General features: G+C 42.4%; 1 protein-coding gene across 3 annotated transcripts in view; it reads left to right on the top strand.

Annotated features, from left to right (window-relative positions):
- The window catches only part of LOC106567450 (voltage-dependent N-type calcium channel subunit alpha-1B), a 225,761-nt gene that overhangs the window by 138,108 nt on the left and 69,266 nt on the right, over positions 1-18,387 (top strand). For all 3 annotated transcript variants that reach the window (XM_082955416.1, XM_082955417.1, XM_082955415.1), the window contains exons 9-13: positions 6,509-6,598; positions 7,896-8,114; positions 8,276-8,388; positions 12,235-12,347; positions 12,689-12,820. In XM_082955416.1, the coding sequence (XP_082811542.1) occupies positions 6,509-6,598; positions 7,896-8,114; positions 8,276-8,388; positions 12,235-12,347; positions 12,689-12,820 (667 nt within the window). The remainder of the gene's footprint in view (positions 1-6,508; positions 6,599-7,895; positions 8,115-8,275; positions 8,389-12,234; positions 12,348-12,688; positions 12,821-18,387) is intronic.

Genomic DNA, 18,387 nt, shown 5'->3' with positions numbered 1-18,387 from the left:
AGAGACTAGTTAAGGTTCATATCACCTCTACCTTACCTACCACCCTAAGTCCACTTCAATTTGCTTACCGGCCAATAGATCCACAGACGATGCAATCGCCATCACTCTTCACACTGCCCTCTCCCATCTGGACAACCGGAATACCTATGTAAGAATGCTTTTTATTGACAATATATCAGCATTCAACCCCATAGTACCCTCTAAGTTCATCATCAAGCTGGAGGCCCTGGGTCTGAACCCTGCCCTGTGCAACTGGGTCCTGGACTTCCTGACGGTCTGCCCCCAGGTGGTGAAGGTAGGAAACATCACCTCCACTCCGCTGATCCTCAACACTGGGGCCCCACAAGGGTATGTGCTCAGCCCCCTCCTGTACTCCCTGTTCACCCATGACTGCATGGCCGTGCACGCCTCCAACTAAATCATTAAGTTTGCAGACGAGACAACAGTAGTAGGCTTGATTACCAAAGATGACGAGACAGCCTATAGGGAGGAGGTGAGGGCTCTGGCAGTGTGGTGCCTGGAAAACAAACTCACTCAACGTCAACAAAATGAAGGAGATGATCGCGGAGTTCAGGAAACAGCAGAGGGTGCACCCCCCTATCTACATCAATGAGACCGCAGTGGAGAAGGTGGAAAGCTTCAAGTTCCTTGACGTACACATCACTGACAAACTGAAATGGACCTCCCACACAGACAATGTGATGAAGAAGGTGCAACAGAGCCTCTTCAACCTCAGGAGGCTAAAGAAATTTGGCTTGTCACCTAAAACCCTCACAAATTGTTACAGATGCACAATTGAAAGCATCCTGTCGGGCTGTATCACCGCCTTGTACGGCAACTGCACCGCCCGCAACCACAAGGCTCTCCAGAGGGTGGTGCGGTCTGCCCAACGCAATACCAGGGGCAAACTACCCACCCTTCAGGACACCTACAGCACCCGATGTCACAGGAAGGCCAAAAAGATCATCAAAGACATCAACCTACCGAGCCACTGACTGTTCACCCCGCTATCATCCAGAAGGTGAGGTCAGTACAGGTGCATCAAAGCTGGGACCGAGAGACTGAAAAACAGTTTCTATCTCAAGGCCATCAGACTGTTAAACAGCCATCACTAGAACACTAGAGGCTGCTGCCTACAGGCATAAATTAGGAATCACTGGCCACTTTAAGGAATGGACACTAGTCATTTTAATAATGTTTACATGTCATACATCACTCATCTCATATGCATATACTGTATTCTATACTATTCTATGGTATCTTAGTCACTTAATAATGTTTACATATCTGGCATTACTCATCTCATATGTACAGTTGATGTCGGAAATTTGCATACACCTTAGCCAAATACATTTAAACTCAGTTTTTCACAATTCCTGACATTTACTCCTAGAAAAAAACTCCCTGTCTTAAGTCAGTTAGGATCACCACTTTATTTTAAGAATGTGAAATGTCAGAATAATAGTTGAGAGAATGATTTATTTCATATTTTATTTCTTTCATCACATTCCCAGTGGGTCAGAAGTTTACATACACATAGTATTTGGTAGCATTGGCTTTACATTGTTTAACTTGGGTCAAACATTTTGGGTAGCCTTCCACAAGCTTCCCACAATATGGTGGGTGAATTTTGGCCCATTCCTCCGGACAGAGCTGGTGTAACTGAGTCAGGTTTGTAAGCCTCCTTCCTTGCACATGCTTTTTCAGTTCTGCCCACACATTTTCTATAGGGTTGAGGTCAGGGCTTTGTGATGGCCACTCCAATACCTTGACTTTGTTGTCCTTAAGCCATTTTGCCACAACTTTGGAAGTATGCTTTGGGTCATTGTCCATTTGGAAGACCCATTTGCGACCAAGCTTTAACTTCCTGACTGATGTCTTGAGATGTTGCTTCAAAATATTCACATAATTTTCATCTATTTTGTGAAGTGCACCAGTCACTTCTGCAGCAAAGCACCCCCATAACATGATGCTGCCACCCCCAGGCTTCACGGTTGGGATGGTGTTTTTCGGCTTGCAAGCCTCTATTTTTGTTTCATCAAACCAGAGGATATTTCTCCAAAAAGTACTATCTTTGTCCCCATGTGCAGTTGCAAACCGTAGTCTGGCTTTTTTATGGTGGTTTTGGAGCCCTGGCTTCTTCCTTGCTGAGCGGCCTTTAAAGTTATGTCGATATAGGACTCGTTTTACTGTGGATATGGAAACTTTTGTACCTGTTTCCTCCAGCATCTTCACAAGGTCCTTTGCTGTTGTTCTGGGATTGATTTGCACTTTTCTCAACAAAGTACGTTCATCTCTAGAAGACAAAACGTGTCTCCTTCCAGAGCAACTGTATATACTGTTTTCTATACTGTTCTACTGTATCTTAGTCCGTTCGCTCTGACATTGTTCGTCTATATTTATGTAGTCGTAATTCCTTCTGGCTTAGATTTGTGTGTATTGGGTATATGTTGTGTAATTTCTTAGATATTACTTGTTAGTAATTACTGCTCTGTCGAAGCTAGAAGCACAAGCGTTTCGCTACACCCGCAATAACATCTGCTAATCTCTTGTACGTGACCAATAAAATTTGATTTGAAGAAACTTTAAAAGTTATTTTAATTTTCCGCATAGACTGACCTTCATGTCTTAAAGTAATGATGGACTGTCATTTCTCTTTGCTTATTTGAGCTGTTCTTGCCATAATATGGACTTGGTCTTTTACTAAATAGGGCTATCTTCTGTATACCACCCCTACCTTGTCACAGCACAACTGATTGGCTGAAACGCATTAAGAAGGAAAGGAATTCCACAAATTAACTTTTAACTTTCACACCTGTTAATTGAAATGTGTTCCAGGTGACTACGTCATGAAGCTGGTTTAGAGAATTCCAAGAGTGTGCAAAGCTGGCATCAAGGCAAAGGGTGGCTACTTTGAATAATCTCAAATTTAAAATATATTTTTTGGTTACTACATGATTCCATACGTGTTAATTCATAGTTTTGATGTCTTCACTATTGTTCTACAATGTAGAGAATAGTAAAAATAAAGAAAAACCCTTGAATGAGTAGGCGTGTCCAAACTTTTGACTGGTTCTGTATATCATACAAGAGACAAAATTCACAAATTCACTTGAGTCATGTCTCAAGTGTAAAACTAATAATGCCTCAATAATCCATGCTTTCTGGGAGTGCTATATAGTCCAGAAGTTGTGGGCAGACCTAAAAAGTTGGCTGTCAGAATGATTACAATGTAAACTTACATTTAATCTGTCTCTCTGCATATTTCAAGACATGGCATATGGGGCTGTAGTGAGATACTCAATGGCCTGGACAATTCTCTTCTCATCACTCATCTTGAAAAACGTATACTAAATATTTGGAAGTCAGTCAATGCGCCATCATTGACACACTTCGGAGGGAATCCAGGACTTTTGATTGGAGAAGCATCCAACCTTCACTGTGGGGCCGATGTTGGCAATGCATTTCACGATGAAGCTGGTGATGAAGGTGGTTAGATCGTCGACGCTATCGGTGGAGTCCCGGAACATGTTCCTGTCAGCGCTAGCAAAGCAGTCCCGTAACATTGCCGTCTATTCGGACAACCATTTTTCAACGGAGCGCGTCCCGTTTACCTCCTGTTTTGAGCTTTTGTCTGTAAAGGGGAAGCAGGAGTATAGAGTCGTTATCTGATTTGCCGAAGGGGGACGAGGGAGGGCCTCGTGTGCTTGCTTGTGAGTAAAAGTGGTCCAGGACTTTATTACCCCTAGTGGCAAAGGAGAGTTGTTGATATAAATTGGGCATCACTTGTTTTAGTGATGCGGAATTCAAATTATTTGCAACAAGAAAAGCAAGCTTTGGGTGCATTGTTTCCTGCATGTTTATAGCCTCATACAGTTCGTCAAGTGCCAGCTTTTTGTTTTTTTCCTGAGGTGTAATGTATACAGCAGTTACGATAACAGAGGAAAACTCTCTCGGGAGGTAGAAGGGTTGGGATTTGACCATCAGGTATTCCAAGACGGGTGAACAATAGGTCGAGATTATCGCTAGAGTCAGCACACCAGTTTGTTGATGAAGAGACATGTCCGTCCCCCTCTGGTTGTCCCTGAATCCGATGTCCTGTCCGCTCTATGAATATCTTGTACGAGTGCCATTTTCAGTAAAACAGAAGAAATTGTAATTACGAGCGTCACGTTGATAGCAAATCCGCAATCGGAGGGCATCCATCTTAACAAGTGACTATGCACATTGGGGTTATGTGCCTTCTTCAAGGGCACATCGACAGATTCTCCTTGTCAGCTTCGGGAGTTGAACTAGCAACCCTTTGGTCACAGGAACCCCGCTCTAACCAGTAAGCTACTTGCTGCATGTAGTACAGGTGACGACATTGTGCAAATGCCAAACATTGCTGACCGAGCAAAGATGCAGTTGCTGGAAGGGATGGAGAGAAATGAAAGGACAGATTTATAGGTAAAGATCCAAACGTTGGAGCGTTGTCAATCTGTCTGTCATCCTATTAACCTCTATGGGCTAGGTGGGACGCTTGCGTCCCACCTACTCAACAGCCAGTGTGATCCCGTGGGGCGATATTCAAATACCTCAAAAATGCAAAAACTTCAATTTTTCAAACATATGACTATTTTACACCATTTTAAAGACAAGACTCTCGTTAATCTAACCACACTGTCCGATTTCAAAAAGGCTTTACAACAAAAGCAAAACATTAGATTATGTCAGCAGAGTACCCAGCCAGAAATAATCAGACACCCATTTTTCAAGCTAGCATATAATGTCACATAAACCCAAACCACAGCTAAATGCAGCACTAACCTTTGATGATCTTCATCAGATGACAACCCTAGGACATTATGTTATACAATACATGCATGTTTTGTTCAATCAAGTTCATATTTATATCAAAAAACAGCTTTTTACATTAGCATGTGACTAGCATGTGACTAGCATTCCGTCCGAACACTGCCGGTGAATTTACTAAATTACTCACGATAAACGTTCACAAAAAACATAACAATTATTTTAAGAATTATAGATACAGAACTCCTCTATGCACTCGATATGTCCGATTTTAAAATAGCTTTTCGGTGAAAGCACATTTTGCAATATTCTAAGTAGATAGCCCGTCATCACAGTGCTAGCTATTTAGACACCCAGCAAGTTTAGCACTCACCAAAGTCAGATTTACTATAAGAAAAATGTTATTACCTTTGCTGTTCTTCATCAGAATGCACTCCCAGGACTTTTACTTCAATAACAAATGTTGGTTTGGTCCCAAATAATCCATCGTTATATCCAAATAGCGGCGTTTTGTTCGTGCGTCCAAGACACTATCCGAAAGGGTAAATAAGGGTGACGAGCATGGTGCATTTCGTGACAAAAAAATTCTAAATATTCCATTACCGTACTTCGAAGCATGTCAACCGCTGTTTAAAATCAATTTTTATGCCATTTTTCTCGTAAAAAAGCGATAATATTCCGACCGGGAAATCGTTTTTTATTACAAAGAGAGTGAAAGTAAAAGCATGCTATCCCCTCATGCACGAGCCTCAGTCTAATGGCCCTCTGATAGAGCACTTGCCAAACGCGCTAATGTGTTTCAGCCTGGGGATGGAATTACATTGTTCAGCTTTTTCCCGCCTTCTGAGAGCCCATGGGAGCCGTAGGAAGTGTCACGTCATGCCAGAGATCCCCTGTATTTGTTAGAGATGATCAAGGAGGGAAAGAAATGGTCAGACAGGACACTTCCTGTAAGGAATCTTCTCAGGTTTTGGCCTGCCAAATGAGTTCTGTTATACTCACAGACACCATTCAAACAGTTTTAGAAACTTTAGGGTGTTTTCTATCCAAAGCCAATAATTATATGCATATTCTAGTTACTGGGCAGGAGTAGTAACCAGATTAAATCGGGTACGTTTTTTATCCGGCCGTGCAAATACTGCCACCTAGCCCCAACAGGTTAATAAACACCTTATCGGTTCACTCTGTTTCACCATTTACTCATAACTCTCCAGAGAATTAAGATGTTGCTCCTATCCTCATTCATAGAGAACGTAAGGTCCCGTGTGGCTCAGTTGGTAGAGCATGGTATTTGCAACACCAGGGTAGTTTGTTCAATTCCCACGGGGGACCAGTACGAAAAAAAAAGATGTATGAAATGTATGCATTCACTACTGTAAGTCGCTCTGGATAAGAACGTCTGCTAAATGACTAAAATGTAAATGTATAAGCGGAGCTGATTTTGCCTCTGAGCTTTTGTGACATTGATGATCACGTGACGATCACATTCATGCACAGCAGTTTTTCATTTCAAGGCTGACTTGAAGTGGAAGCCAGAATCAGTGAATGAAAAATTTGATTGATTCCCACTATTCATTGCATCCAATTAGCCCACACATATGGGGGAGGGGCATGGTGCGTGCGCGTGGCAGCACATACATATGTGTGTATGTAAATGTCCATGTGTGTGTACATATCCTTACTCCTGCCTCTCTGCTGTGCTGTGTGTGTGCAGTGTTGAAACGAGGCAAGGTCAAGAAGAGTAAGAATGACCTGATTGGTGCTGAGGAGGGAGAGGATCACTTCACTGACATGTCCTCTGTTGGTAAGACTCAACCATCCTGTACTCCTATCTGACTGACCAGTCAACTGTCTGACTGACCCCAACCTTCACATTGGACCTTAACTGACTAAATCAACCTTTGGCTAATGCTTGACCTTTTAGATAAGTCCTTGAGCTTGTCCTCACAGCTTGTTCCGTATCTAGGCTATTGGGACTATGTGTCGTGTTCCCTCTCTGGTGACCTTTGGCCTATTCAAATGTTTTCCTATTCTCATGCATCTTTTTAATGCCTCGAAGTATTTATCTGTTATCTCTGGTATGTAACACAACTAACAACACTTGTTATACAAGGAAACTCTACTCACAGTATCATAGTCAGAGGTTTTGCTTGTTTTACTGATTCTTTGTATCAAATTGTATTGGTTACATACGCATGTTTAGCAGGTGTTATTGCGGGTGTAGTGAAATGTTTGTGTTTCTAGCTCCAACAGTGACGTAATATCTAACAATTCACAACAATACACATAATACACACAAACCTAAAAGTAAAAGTATCATGGGGATACAGGCTTTACACAGTCACCTAGAGGTTAGGTTCATTTCATTTTCTTATTATAAGCAAAAATGAGAGTAGCTGGAAAAATAACTCCAGGATAATGGAATTAGAGTTTTAATATTAATGAAATTCCGTTTGCTTCACAGAAAAAATATGTAATTGCTTGTCTTTGGGGGAAATGCTCCTAACCATGATAATTAAAATTATTTAGTGTATTCATATTAAAAGAACTGGCTGGATTCCTCTCCTGACAACCTCCAGTGGCTGTTTTACATCTAAATGAATGTCATGGGGATACAGGCTTTACACAGTCAAATCTTATATCTACATTTTTCCTGTTCTAGACTAAAGATCCAATTTCACTCTCATTGAGGCAGATTATACAACCTTTTAATGCAAAAATTTTACATTTTCAGAGTGGAAAGTGAGAATTGAGGATACATTTTTGCCTTATCCATTATAGTCTTAGCCGTGAAGGTCTTTCAATTAGCAGAGAAGCTTGGATTTATTCAGGTGGAATGTAGAGCAAGAGTCTAAATATGGATCTTCTAGTGCGGTTGATTACAGCCTGAAGTAGCCTCAATACTCTTATACTGTTCCCCCTCAGATACAGAAATACAGACTTAATGCTGGATGCCAATAGTTTTCTTTGTAAACTATTAGAACATGTAATATAATGTTCAAATCACCCTAGACTTGCCGATGATGACTTTGGGAATGTGACGTGATGTATGGCATGATACACCTTTCTGTGCTGACTTCCCTTCACCTACTTTCCCCTAGCCGCCCCAGGCTCTCCGTTTGGCCGGGCCAGCGTGAAGAGCAGTAAGCTGGAGAGCTCGTCCTACTTCCGCCGAAAGGAGAGGAGAATGCGTTTCTTCATCCGTCGCATGGTCAAAGCCCAGAGCTTCTACTGGATAGTACTGTGTCTGGTGGGCCTCAACACACTGTGTGTGGCCATCGTCCACTACGACCAGCCTGAGTGGCTCACCACTGCCCTCTGTAAGTCACACACACACGTGTGTATGCACACCAGGCACGTGCACACTCACAGATGCCTACACACGCATGCACAAATACACACACATTCACAATCAAATGGATGATTATCAGTAGCTGATGCATTTAGTCATTGATGGTTCTCCATCCCCCTGGAACCCCAGACCTGGCAGAGTTTGTGTTCCTGGGTCTGTTCCTGTCTGAGATGAGCCTGAAGATGTATGGCCTGGGAGCCAGGAACTACTTCCATTCCTCTTTCAACTGCTTCGACTTTGGTGTAAGTCACCATAAATGCCTTTGCAATACCTTGAAGAACTAATTAATCTGTGTCAGATACAGATGCTTGCTTAACTTGACTTACATGGCAACTGGATACATTTTTTATATGATAATTAAATGTTGAATTGTTACTAATGTTAAATGTTGAATTGAATCAATTGATTGAATTGATTGGTCCTCTATAGCTCAGTTGGTAGAGCATGGTGCTTGTAATGCCAGGATAGTGGGTTTGATTCTCCGGACCACCCATACATAAAATGATTGCATTCATGACTGTAAGTTTCTTTGGATCAAAGCGTCTGCTAAAAAGTATTTAGACCCCTTGACTTTTTCCACATTTTGTTACATTACAGCCTTATGCTAAAATTGATTAAATAAATAAAAATCCTCAGCATCTACACACGATACCCCATAATACCCCATTAAAAACAGGTTTTAAATGTTTAATGCAAATGTATTAAAAATAAAAAACATACCTTATTGACATAAGTATTCAGACTCTTTGCTATGAGACTCGAAATTGAGCTCAGATGCATCCTGTTTCCATTGATTATAATTGATGTTTCTACAACTTGATTGGAGTCCACCTGTGGTAAATTCAATTGACTGGACATGATTTTGAAAGGCACACACCTGTCTATACATTGTTAACAGTTGACAGTGCATGTCAGATCAAAAACCAAACCATGAGGTCGAAGGAATTGTCCGTAGAGCTCCGAGACAGGATTGTGTCGAGGCACAGATCTGCGGAAGGGTACCAAAACATTGCTGCAATATTAAAGGTCCCCAAGAACACAGTAGCCTCCATCATTCTTAAATGGAAGAAGTTTGGAAGTCCCGGCCAAACTGAGCAATCGGGGGAGAAGGGCCTTGGTCAGGGAGGTGACCAAGGACCTGATGGTCACTCTGACAGAGCTCCAGAGTACCTCTGTGGAGATGGGAGGACCTTCCACAAGGACTACCATCTCTGCAGTACTCCACCAATCAGGTATTTATGGTAGAGTGGCCAGATGGAAGCCACTCCTCTGTAAAAAGCACATGACAGCCCGCTTGGAGTTTGCCAAAAGGCACCTAAAGACTCTCAGACCATAAGAAACAAGATTCTCTGGTCTAATGAAACCAAAATTGAACTCTTTGGCCTGAATGCCAAGCATCACTTCTGAAGGGATCCTGGCACAATCCCTACGGTGAAGCATGGTGGTGGCAGCAGCATGCTGTGTGGATGTTTTTCAGCAGCAGGGACTGGGAGACTAGTCAGGATCGAGGCAAAGATGAACGGAGCAAAGTTCCGAGAGATCCTTGATGAAAACCTGCTCCACATTGCTCAGGACCTCAGACTGGGGCAAAGGTTCACCTCCCAGGACAACGGCCCTAAGCACACAGCCAAGACAACGCAGGAGTGGCTTCGGGACAAGTCTCTGAATGTCTTTGAGTGGCCCAGCCAGATCCCAGACTTGAACTCGATCAAACATCTCTGGTGAGACCTGAAAATAGCTGTGCAGCGATGCTCCCCATCCAACCTGACAGATCTTGAGAGGATCTGCAGAGAAGAATGGGAGAAACTCCCCAAATACTGGTGTGCCAAGCATACCCAAGAAGACTCGAGGCTGTAATCACTGCCAAAGGTGCTTCAACAAAGTACTGAGTGAAGGGTCTGAGTACTTATGTAAATGTGATATTTCAGTTTTAAATGTTTAATAAATTAGCAAAAATGTATTCAATATTGTTTTTGCTTAGTCGTTATGGGGTATTGTATCTAGATTGATAGGGGGAAAAAGCCATCTTTGACATTTTAGAATAAGGCTTTAACCTCTATGGGACGCTTGCGTCCCACCTACTCAACAGCCAGTGTAATCCCGTGGCGCGTTATTCAAATTCCTCAAAAATGCAAAAACTTCAATTTTTCAAACATATGACTATTTTACACCATTTTAAAGACAAGACTCTCATTAATCTAACCACACTGTCCGATTTCAAAAAGGCTTTACAACGAAAGCAAAACATTAGATTATGTCAGCAGAGTACCCAGACAGAAATAATCAGACACCCATTTTTCAAGCTAGCATATAATGTCACATAAACCCAAACCACAGCTAAATGTAGCACTAACCTTTGATGATCTTCATCAGATGACAACCCTAGGACATTATGTTATACAATACATGCATGTTTTGTTCAATCAAGTTCATATTTATATCAAAAACCAGCTTTTTACATTAGCATGTGACTAGCATGTGACTAGCATTCCCACCGAACACTGCCGGTGAATTTACTAAATTACTCACGATAAACGTTCACAAAAAGCATAACAATTATTTTAAGAATTATAGATACAGAACTCCTCTATGCACTCGATATGTCCGATTTTAAAATAGCTTTTCGGTGAAAGCACATTTTGCAATATTCTCAGTAGATAGCCCGGCATCACAGGGCTAGCTATTTAGACACCCAGCATGTTTAGCACTCACCAAAGTCAGATTTACTATAAGAAAAATGTTATTACCTTTGCTGTCTTCGTCAGAATGCACTCCCAGGACTTCTACTTCAATAACAAATGTTGGTTTGGTTCAAAATAATCCATTGTTATATCCAAATAGCGGCATTTTGTTCGTGCGTTCAAGACACTATCCGAAAGGGTAAATAAGGGTGACGAGCATGGCGCAATTCGTGACAAAAAAATTCTAAATATTCCATTACCGTACTTCGAAGCATGTCAACCGCTGTTTAAAATCAATTTTTATGCCATTTTTCTCATAAAAAAGCGATAATATTCCAACCGGGATTCTGCGTTTATGTAAACAGACGAAAGAAAATAAAGCAAGGGGTCGACTTGGGCACGCGCCTAAGCCCATAGTACTCTGATCGGCCACTTGCCAAACGCGATAAAGTGTTTCAGCCAGAGGCTTCCTCGATATCGTTCAGTTTTTTCCCGGGCTCTGAGAGCCTATGGGAGCCGTAGGAAGTGTCACGTTATAGCAAAGTTCCTCAGTCTTCAATAAAAAGAGCCAAGATGAAACACAACTTGTCAGACAGGCCACTCCCTGCATGGAATCTTCTCAGGTTTTGGCCTGCCATTTGAGTTCTGTTATACTCACAGACACCATTCAAACAGTTTTAGAAACTTTAGGGTGTTTTCTATCCAAAGCCAATAATTATATGCATATTCTAGTTACTGGGCAGGAGTAGTAACCAGATTAAATCGGGTACGTTTTTTATCCGGCCGTGTCAATACTGCCCCCTAGCCCTAACAGGTTAACTTACCAGAATGTGAAAAAAAGTAGAGGGGTCTGAATACTTTCTGAAGGGACTGTGTGTATATATACAGTACCAGTCAAAAGTTTGGACACACCTACTCATTCCAGGGTTTTTCTAAGTTGTTTTACTATTTTCCACATTGTAGAATAACTGACACAACTGATTGGCTCAAACGCATTAAGATGTAAATAAATTCCACAAATTAACTTTTAACAAAGCACAGCTGTTAATTGAAATCCATTCCAGGTGACTACCTCATGAAGCTGGTTGAGAGAATGCCAAGCGTGTGCAGAGCTGGCACCAAGGCAAAGGGTGGCTACTTTGAAGAATCTCAAATCTATTTTGATTTGTTTAACACTTTTTTGGTTACTGCATGATTCCATGTGTTATTTCATGGTTTTGATGTCTTCACTATTATTCTACAATGTAGAAAATAGTAAAATTAAGAAAAACCCTTGAATGAGTAGGTGTGTCCAAACATTTGACTGGTACTGTATAATCAGTGACAGTGATTTGCTGCTGAGTAGCAAGTATTAGCTACTTTGTTACAGTAGCTCTTTCGCCCTTTCTCCTCTCCTCTTCTCCACAGGTGATAATAGGGAGTATACTTGAGGTGGTGTGGTCTATGATCAAACCAGGGGCATCCTATGGCATTAGTGTGCTGAGGGCTCTTCGTCTGCTCAGGTTATTCAAATTTACCAAGTGAGTGAACACACATTTCTTATACAAGATATCAACATACATTCAGAATCAAATGTGGTGACAATATGAATAATTTTTCCTCAGAGCAATGTTTAGCATTGTCCCACTCTGTCAGTCTATAATCCTATTAAAGTTAGATAGCAATCATTTTATACTCACTAGATTAGTCAATAATCATGTGATTCACAACAATGTAGTGGAAAATGTGGATCTATTTACCGGTAGTACCACAATTTACCCTCTCACCGTCCTTTCCTCCCTATATTCTCCTTGTCCATTCACGACTATCTCCATCTGTTTCTCTCTCTCTTCCTCCTTTCTCTTCTCTCTGCTTTTCCCAGGTACTGGAACTCCCTGAGGAACCTGGTAGTGTCTCTTCTCAACTCAATGAAGTCCATTATCAGCTTGCTCTTCCTCCTCTTCCTCTTCATTGTTGTCTTTGCCCTGCTGGGCATGCAGCTCTTCGGAGGACAGTGAGTATTCCCTACACACTCCTCCATGGAACCTGACACTTGACCCCTAACTTTTCACCCCTGACTCTCTGACCCTACACACACACCACACCTACCTACCTACCTGATCGCCTCTCTCTCTCTCTCTCTCTCTCTCTCTCTCTGTCTCTGTCTCTAATCCCTGATCCAGCACTGCAGTGGTGGCAGACACATTGCCAGGGCAGGGACCGGCACAGCAGTGTAGCTTTAAAACTGGGCTGTGTAAAACCTCCTGATCTGTGCTACGATGTGTTAATGAAAGGCCTGGCTCTAACCCAGCTCTGCCTGCCGACAGCCACAAACACACCATCTGGTGGGACGCTGTTTATCATTTAGACCGGAGGCCAGTCAAAATACCTTCCTAATTGTTTAGTCTGGTTTGCACAGTTTATCTTGTTGTTAGATTTTTACCTCTGCGCTCTGAGTCAAAGTAAGCTACCTTTCCCATTATATCCTCAACATTGTAGCAGGTAAGAGGTTAGAGCTCTTGAGGGAAACTCCAGTGTCATATTCTCACCTGTCTCCCAGAATGACGGCATTGGCGGGTGCTGCGCTCCAATTGGGCTATTTGGAGGGAGAAAGAGAGATGGTTGCCATGGTCTCATGCTCATTTTAAACTGGCTGTTCTGTCATAATTGCCACGTTAGTCTAGGCTGATGGATATGTGTGAAAACACTCTGACATGCACATGGTGCTCAGCTGTTGGGCCACATGCCTATCGTGATGAGTCTGAATCCATTTTCCTATAATCACCTATGTTCCAACTCCTTATGAAAAGACATGGGAGACAGAGAAAAGGTATTAATAGACTTCTATATTTGAGCTCAGACAGTTAATGATTGAGTTGATTATACACTGCAGAGGTTGCATCCCTATGAGCCAGCCTCAGACAAATGTCTCATTAAAATCCAGGGAGGTAGGGAAAGTAAATGGTTTGATAGTGCAGTCTCCTGCTCCACAGGGATTTGAATGTCTGCAGGACATAACTGCCTGCAGGAGATTTGTGAAAAGCTCAAATCAATTGCTCATATATATATATTTTTTCATCTTTATTTAACCAGGTAGGCCAGTTGAGAACAAGTTCTCATTTACAACTGCGACCTGGCCAAGATAAAGCAAAGCAGTGTGACAAAAACAACAGAGTTACACATGGGATAAACAAACGTACAGTCAATAACACAACAGAACAAATCTATATACAGTGTGTGCAAATGTAGTAAGATTAGGGAGGTAAGGCAATAAATAGGCCAAAGAGGTGAAATAATTACAATTTAGCATTAACACTGGAATGATAGATGTGCAGATGATGATGTGCAAGTAGAGATACTGGGGTGCGAAAGAGCAAAAATAAATAACAATATGGGGATGAGGTAGTTGGGTGGGCTATTTACAGGAAGTGTTGGCTTTGGGGATGACCGGTGAAATATACCTGCTGGAGCGCGTGCTATGGACGGATGTTGCTATGGTGACCAGTGAGCTGAGATAAGGCGGGGCTTTACCTAGCAAAGACTTATAGATGACCTGGAGCCAGTGGGTTTGGCAACGAATATGAAGCGAGGGCCAGCCAACGAGAGCATACAGGTCGCAGTGGTGGGTAGTTTATGGGGCTTTGGTGACAAAACGGATGGCACTGTGATAGACTGCATCCAATTTGCTGAGTAGTGTTGGAGGCAATTTTTTAAATGACATCGCCGAAGTCTGGGATCGGTAGGATGGTCAGTTTTACGAGGGTATGTTTGGCAGCATGAGTGAAGGAGGCTTTGTTGCGTAATAGGAAGCCTATTCTAGATTTAATTTTGGATTGGAGATGCTTAATGTGAGTCTGGAAGGAGAGTTTACGGTCTAGCCAGACACCTAGGTATTTGTAGTTGTCCACATATTCTAAGTCAGAACCGTCCAGAGTAGTGATGCTGGTCGGGCCGGCGGGTGCGGGCAGCGATCGGTTGAAGAGCATGCATTTAGTTTTACTTGCATTTAAGAGCAGTTGGAGGCCATGGAAGGAGAGTTATAAGTAGAGGTCGACCGATTATGATTTGTCAGCGCCGATACTGATTATTGGAGGGCCGAAAACAGCCGATACCGATTAATCGGCCGTTTATTTTATTTTACTTGTAATAATGACAATTACAACAATACTGAATGAACACTTATTTTAACTTAATATAATACATCAATAAAATCAATTTAGCCTCAAATAAATAATGAAACATGTTCAATTTGGTTTAAATAATGCAAAAACAAAGTGTTGGAGAAGAACGTAAAAGTGCAATATGTGCCATGTAAGAAAGCTAACGTTTAAGTGCCTTGCTCAGAACATGGCAACATATGAAAGCTGGTGGTTCCTTTTAACATGAGTCTTCAATATTCCCAGGTATGAAGTTTTAGGTTGTAGTTATTACAGGAATTATAGGACTATTTCTCTCTATACGATTTGTATTTCATATACCTTTGACTATTGGATGTTCTTATAGGCACTTTAGTATTGCCAGTGTAACAGTATACCTTCCGTCCCTCTCCTCGCTCCTACCTGGGCTCGAACCAGGAACACATCGACAACAGCCACCCTCAAAGCAGTGTTACCCATGCAGAGCAAGGGGAACAACCACTCCCAAGTCTCAGAGCGAGTGACGTTTGAAACGCTATTAGCGCGCACCCGCTAACTAGCTAGCCATTTCACATCGGTTACACCAGCCTAATCTTGGGAGTTGACAGACTTGAAGTCATAAACAGTGCAATGCATTGCGAAAGCTGCTGGCAAAACGCACGAAAGTGCTGTTTGAATGAATGCTTACGAGCCTGCTCGTGCCTACCACCGCTCAGTCAGACTGCTCTATCAAATCATAGACTTAATTATAATATAATAAACACACAGAAATACGAGCCTTAGGTCATTAATATGGTCGAATCCGGAAACTATCATCTCGAAAACAAAACATTTTTTTCTTTCAGTGAAATACGGAACCGGTCCGTATTTTATCTAACGGGTGGCATCCCTAAGTCTAAATATTCCTGTTACATTGCGCAACCTTCAATGGTATGTCATAATTATGGAAAATTCAGGAAAATTCGTTCGCAACGAGCCAGGCAATAAACGCAAGAGCAGTGACACAATTTCATGTTAGCAGGCAATAGTAACTAAATATGCAGGTTTAAAAATATATACTTTTTTATTGATTTTAAAGAAAGGCATTGATGTTTATGGTTAGGTACATTGCTGCAACGACAGTGCTATTTTCGCAAATGCGCTTGTTAAATCATCACTCGTTTGTCGAAGTAGACTGTGATTCGATGAGAAATTAACAGGCACCGCATCGATTATATGCAACGCAGGACATGTTAGATAAACTAGTAATATCATCAACCATGTGTACTTAACTAGTGATTATGTTAAGATTGATAGTTTTTTATAAGATAAGTTTAATGCAAGCTAGCAACTTTGATATATACAGAGAAAAGAGTCTGCCCGAGAATTGAACCCTGTGGCACCCCCATAGAGACGGCCAGAGGTCCGGACAACAGGCCCTCCGATTTGACCCACTGAACTCTATCTGAGAAGTACTTGGTGAACCAGGCGAGGCAGTCATTTGAGAAACCAAGGCTGTTGAGTCTGCTGATAAGTATGCGGTGATTGACAGAGTCTAAAGCCTTGGCCAGGTTGATGAAGACGGCTGCACAGTACTGTCTTTTATTGATGGCGATTATGATATCGTTTGTGACCTTGAGCGTGGCTGAGGTACACCCGTGACCAGCTCGGAAACCAGATTGCATAGCGGAGAAGGTGCGGTGGGATTCGAAATGGTCGATGATCTGTTTGTTAACTTGGCTTTCGAAGACTTTAGCACGGCAGGGCAGGATAGATATAGGTCAGTAATAGTTTGGGTCTTGACCGTCTCCCCCTTTGAATAGGGGGATGACCACGGCAGCTTTCCAATCTTTAGGGATCTCAGACGATACGAAAGAGAGGTTGAACAGGCTAGTAATAGGGGTTGCAACAATTGCGCCGGATAATTTTAGAAAGAGAGGGTCCAGATTGTCTTGCCCATCTGATTTGTAGGTGTCCAGATTTTGCAGGTCTTTCAGAACATCAGCTATCTGGATTTGAAGGAGAAGCAGGGTGGGGGGGCTTGGGCAAGTTGCTGTGGGGGGTGCAGAGCTGTTGGCCAGGGTAGGGGTAGCCAGGTGGAAAGCATGAAAAGCCGTAGAAAAATTCTCAATTATCGTAGATTTATCAGTGGTGACAGTGTTTCCTAGCCTCAGTGCAGTGGGCAGCTGGGAGGAGGTGCTCTTATTCTCCATGGACTTTACAGTGTCCCAAAACTTTTGGGAGTTTGTGCTACAGGATGCAAATTTCTTTTTGAAAAAGCTCGCCTTTGCTTTCCTAAATGACTGCGCATTTCGATGGGGCTATTCGATGCTAATGCAATACACCACAGGATGTTTTTGTGCTGGTCAAGGGCAGTCAAGTCTAGAGTGATCCAAGGGCTATATCTGTTCTTAGTTCTACATTTTTGGAATGGGGCATGCTTATTTAAGATAGTGAGGAAAGCACTTTTAAAGAATAAGCAGGCATCCTCTACTGACAGGAAGAGGTCAATATCCAACCAGGATACCCGGGCCAGGTCGATTAGAAAGGCCTGCTCGCTGAAGTGTTTTAGGGAGCGTTTGACAGTGATGAGGGGTGGTCGTTTGACCGAGGACCCATTATAGATACAGGTAGTGATCGCTGAGATCCTGGTTGAAGACAGCAGAGGTGTATTTGGAGGTTAGGTTGGTCAGGATGATATCTATGAGGCTGTCCGGGTTTACGGATTTAGGTTAGTACCTGGTAGGTTCCTTGATCATTTGTGTGAGATTGAGGGCATCTAGCTTAGATTGTAGGACGGCCGGAGTGTTAAGCATATCCCAGTTTAGGTCAACTAACAGTACAAACTCAGAAGATAAATGGGGGGCAATTAATTCACATATGGTGTCCAGGGCACAGCTGGGGGCTGAGGGGGGTCTACAACAAGTGGCAATAGTGAGAGACCTATTTCTGGAAAGGTGGATTTTTAAAAGTAGAAGCTCGAACTGTTTGGGCACAGACCTGGATAGTATGACAGAACTCTGCAGACTTTCTCTGCAGTAGATTGCAACTCCGCCCCCTTTGGCAGTTCTATCTTGGCGGAAAATGTTGTAGTTGGGGATGGAAATTTCTGAATTTTTGTTGGCCTTCCTAATCCAGGATTCAGGCATGGCGAGGACATCAGGGTTGGTGGAGGTGTTAAAGCAGTGAATAAAACAAACTTAGGGAGGAGGCTTCTGATGTTAACATGTATGATACCGAGGCTTTTACGATTACAGAAGTCACCAAATGATAGCGCCTGGGGAACAGGAGTGGAACTGGGGGCTACAGGGCCTGGGTTAACCTCTACATCACCAGAGGAGCAGAGGAGGAGTAGGATAAGGGTGCGGCTAAAGGTTATAAGAACTGGTTGTCTAGTGCGTTGGGAACAGAGAATTAAAGGAGCAGATTTCTGGGCGTGGTAGAATAGATTCAGGGCATAATGTAC

This window comes from Salmo salar, chromosome 01 (assembly GCF_965601325.2).
Source record: "Salmo salar chromosome 01, fSalSal1, whole genome shotgun sequence".
In the NCBI taxonomy this organism is placed as follows: Eukaryota; Metazoa; Chordata; class Actinopteri; order Salmoniformes; family Salmonidae; genus Salmo; species Salmo salar.
This window is presented reverse-complemented; position numbering and strand designations above follow the sequence as displayed.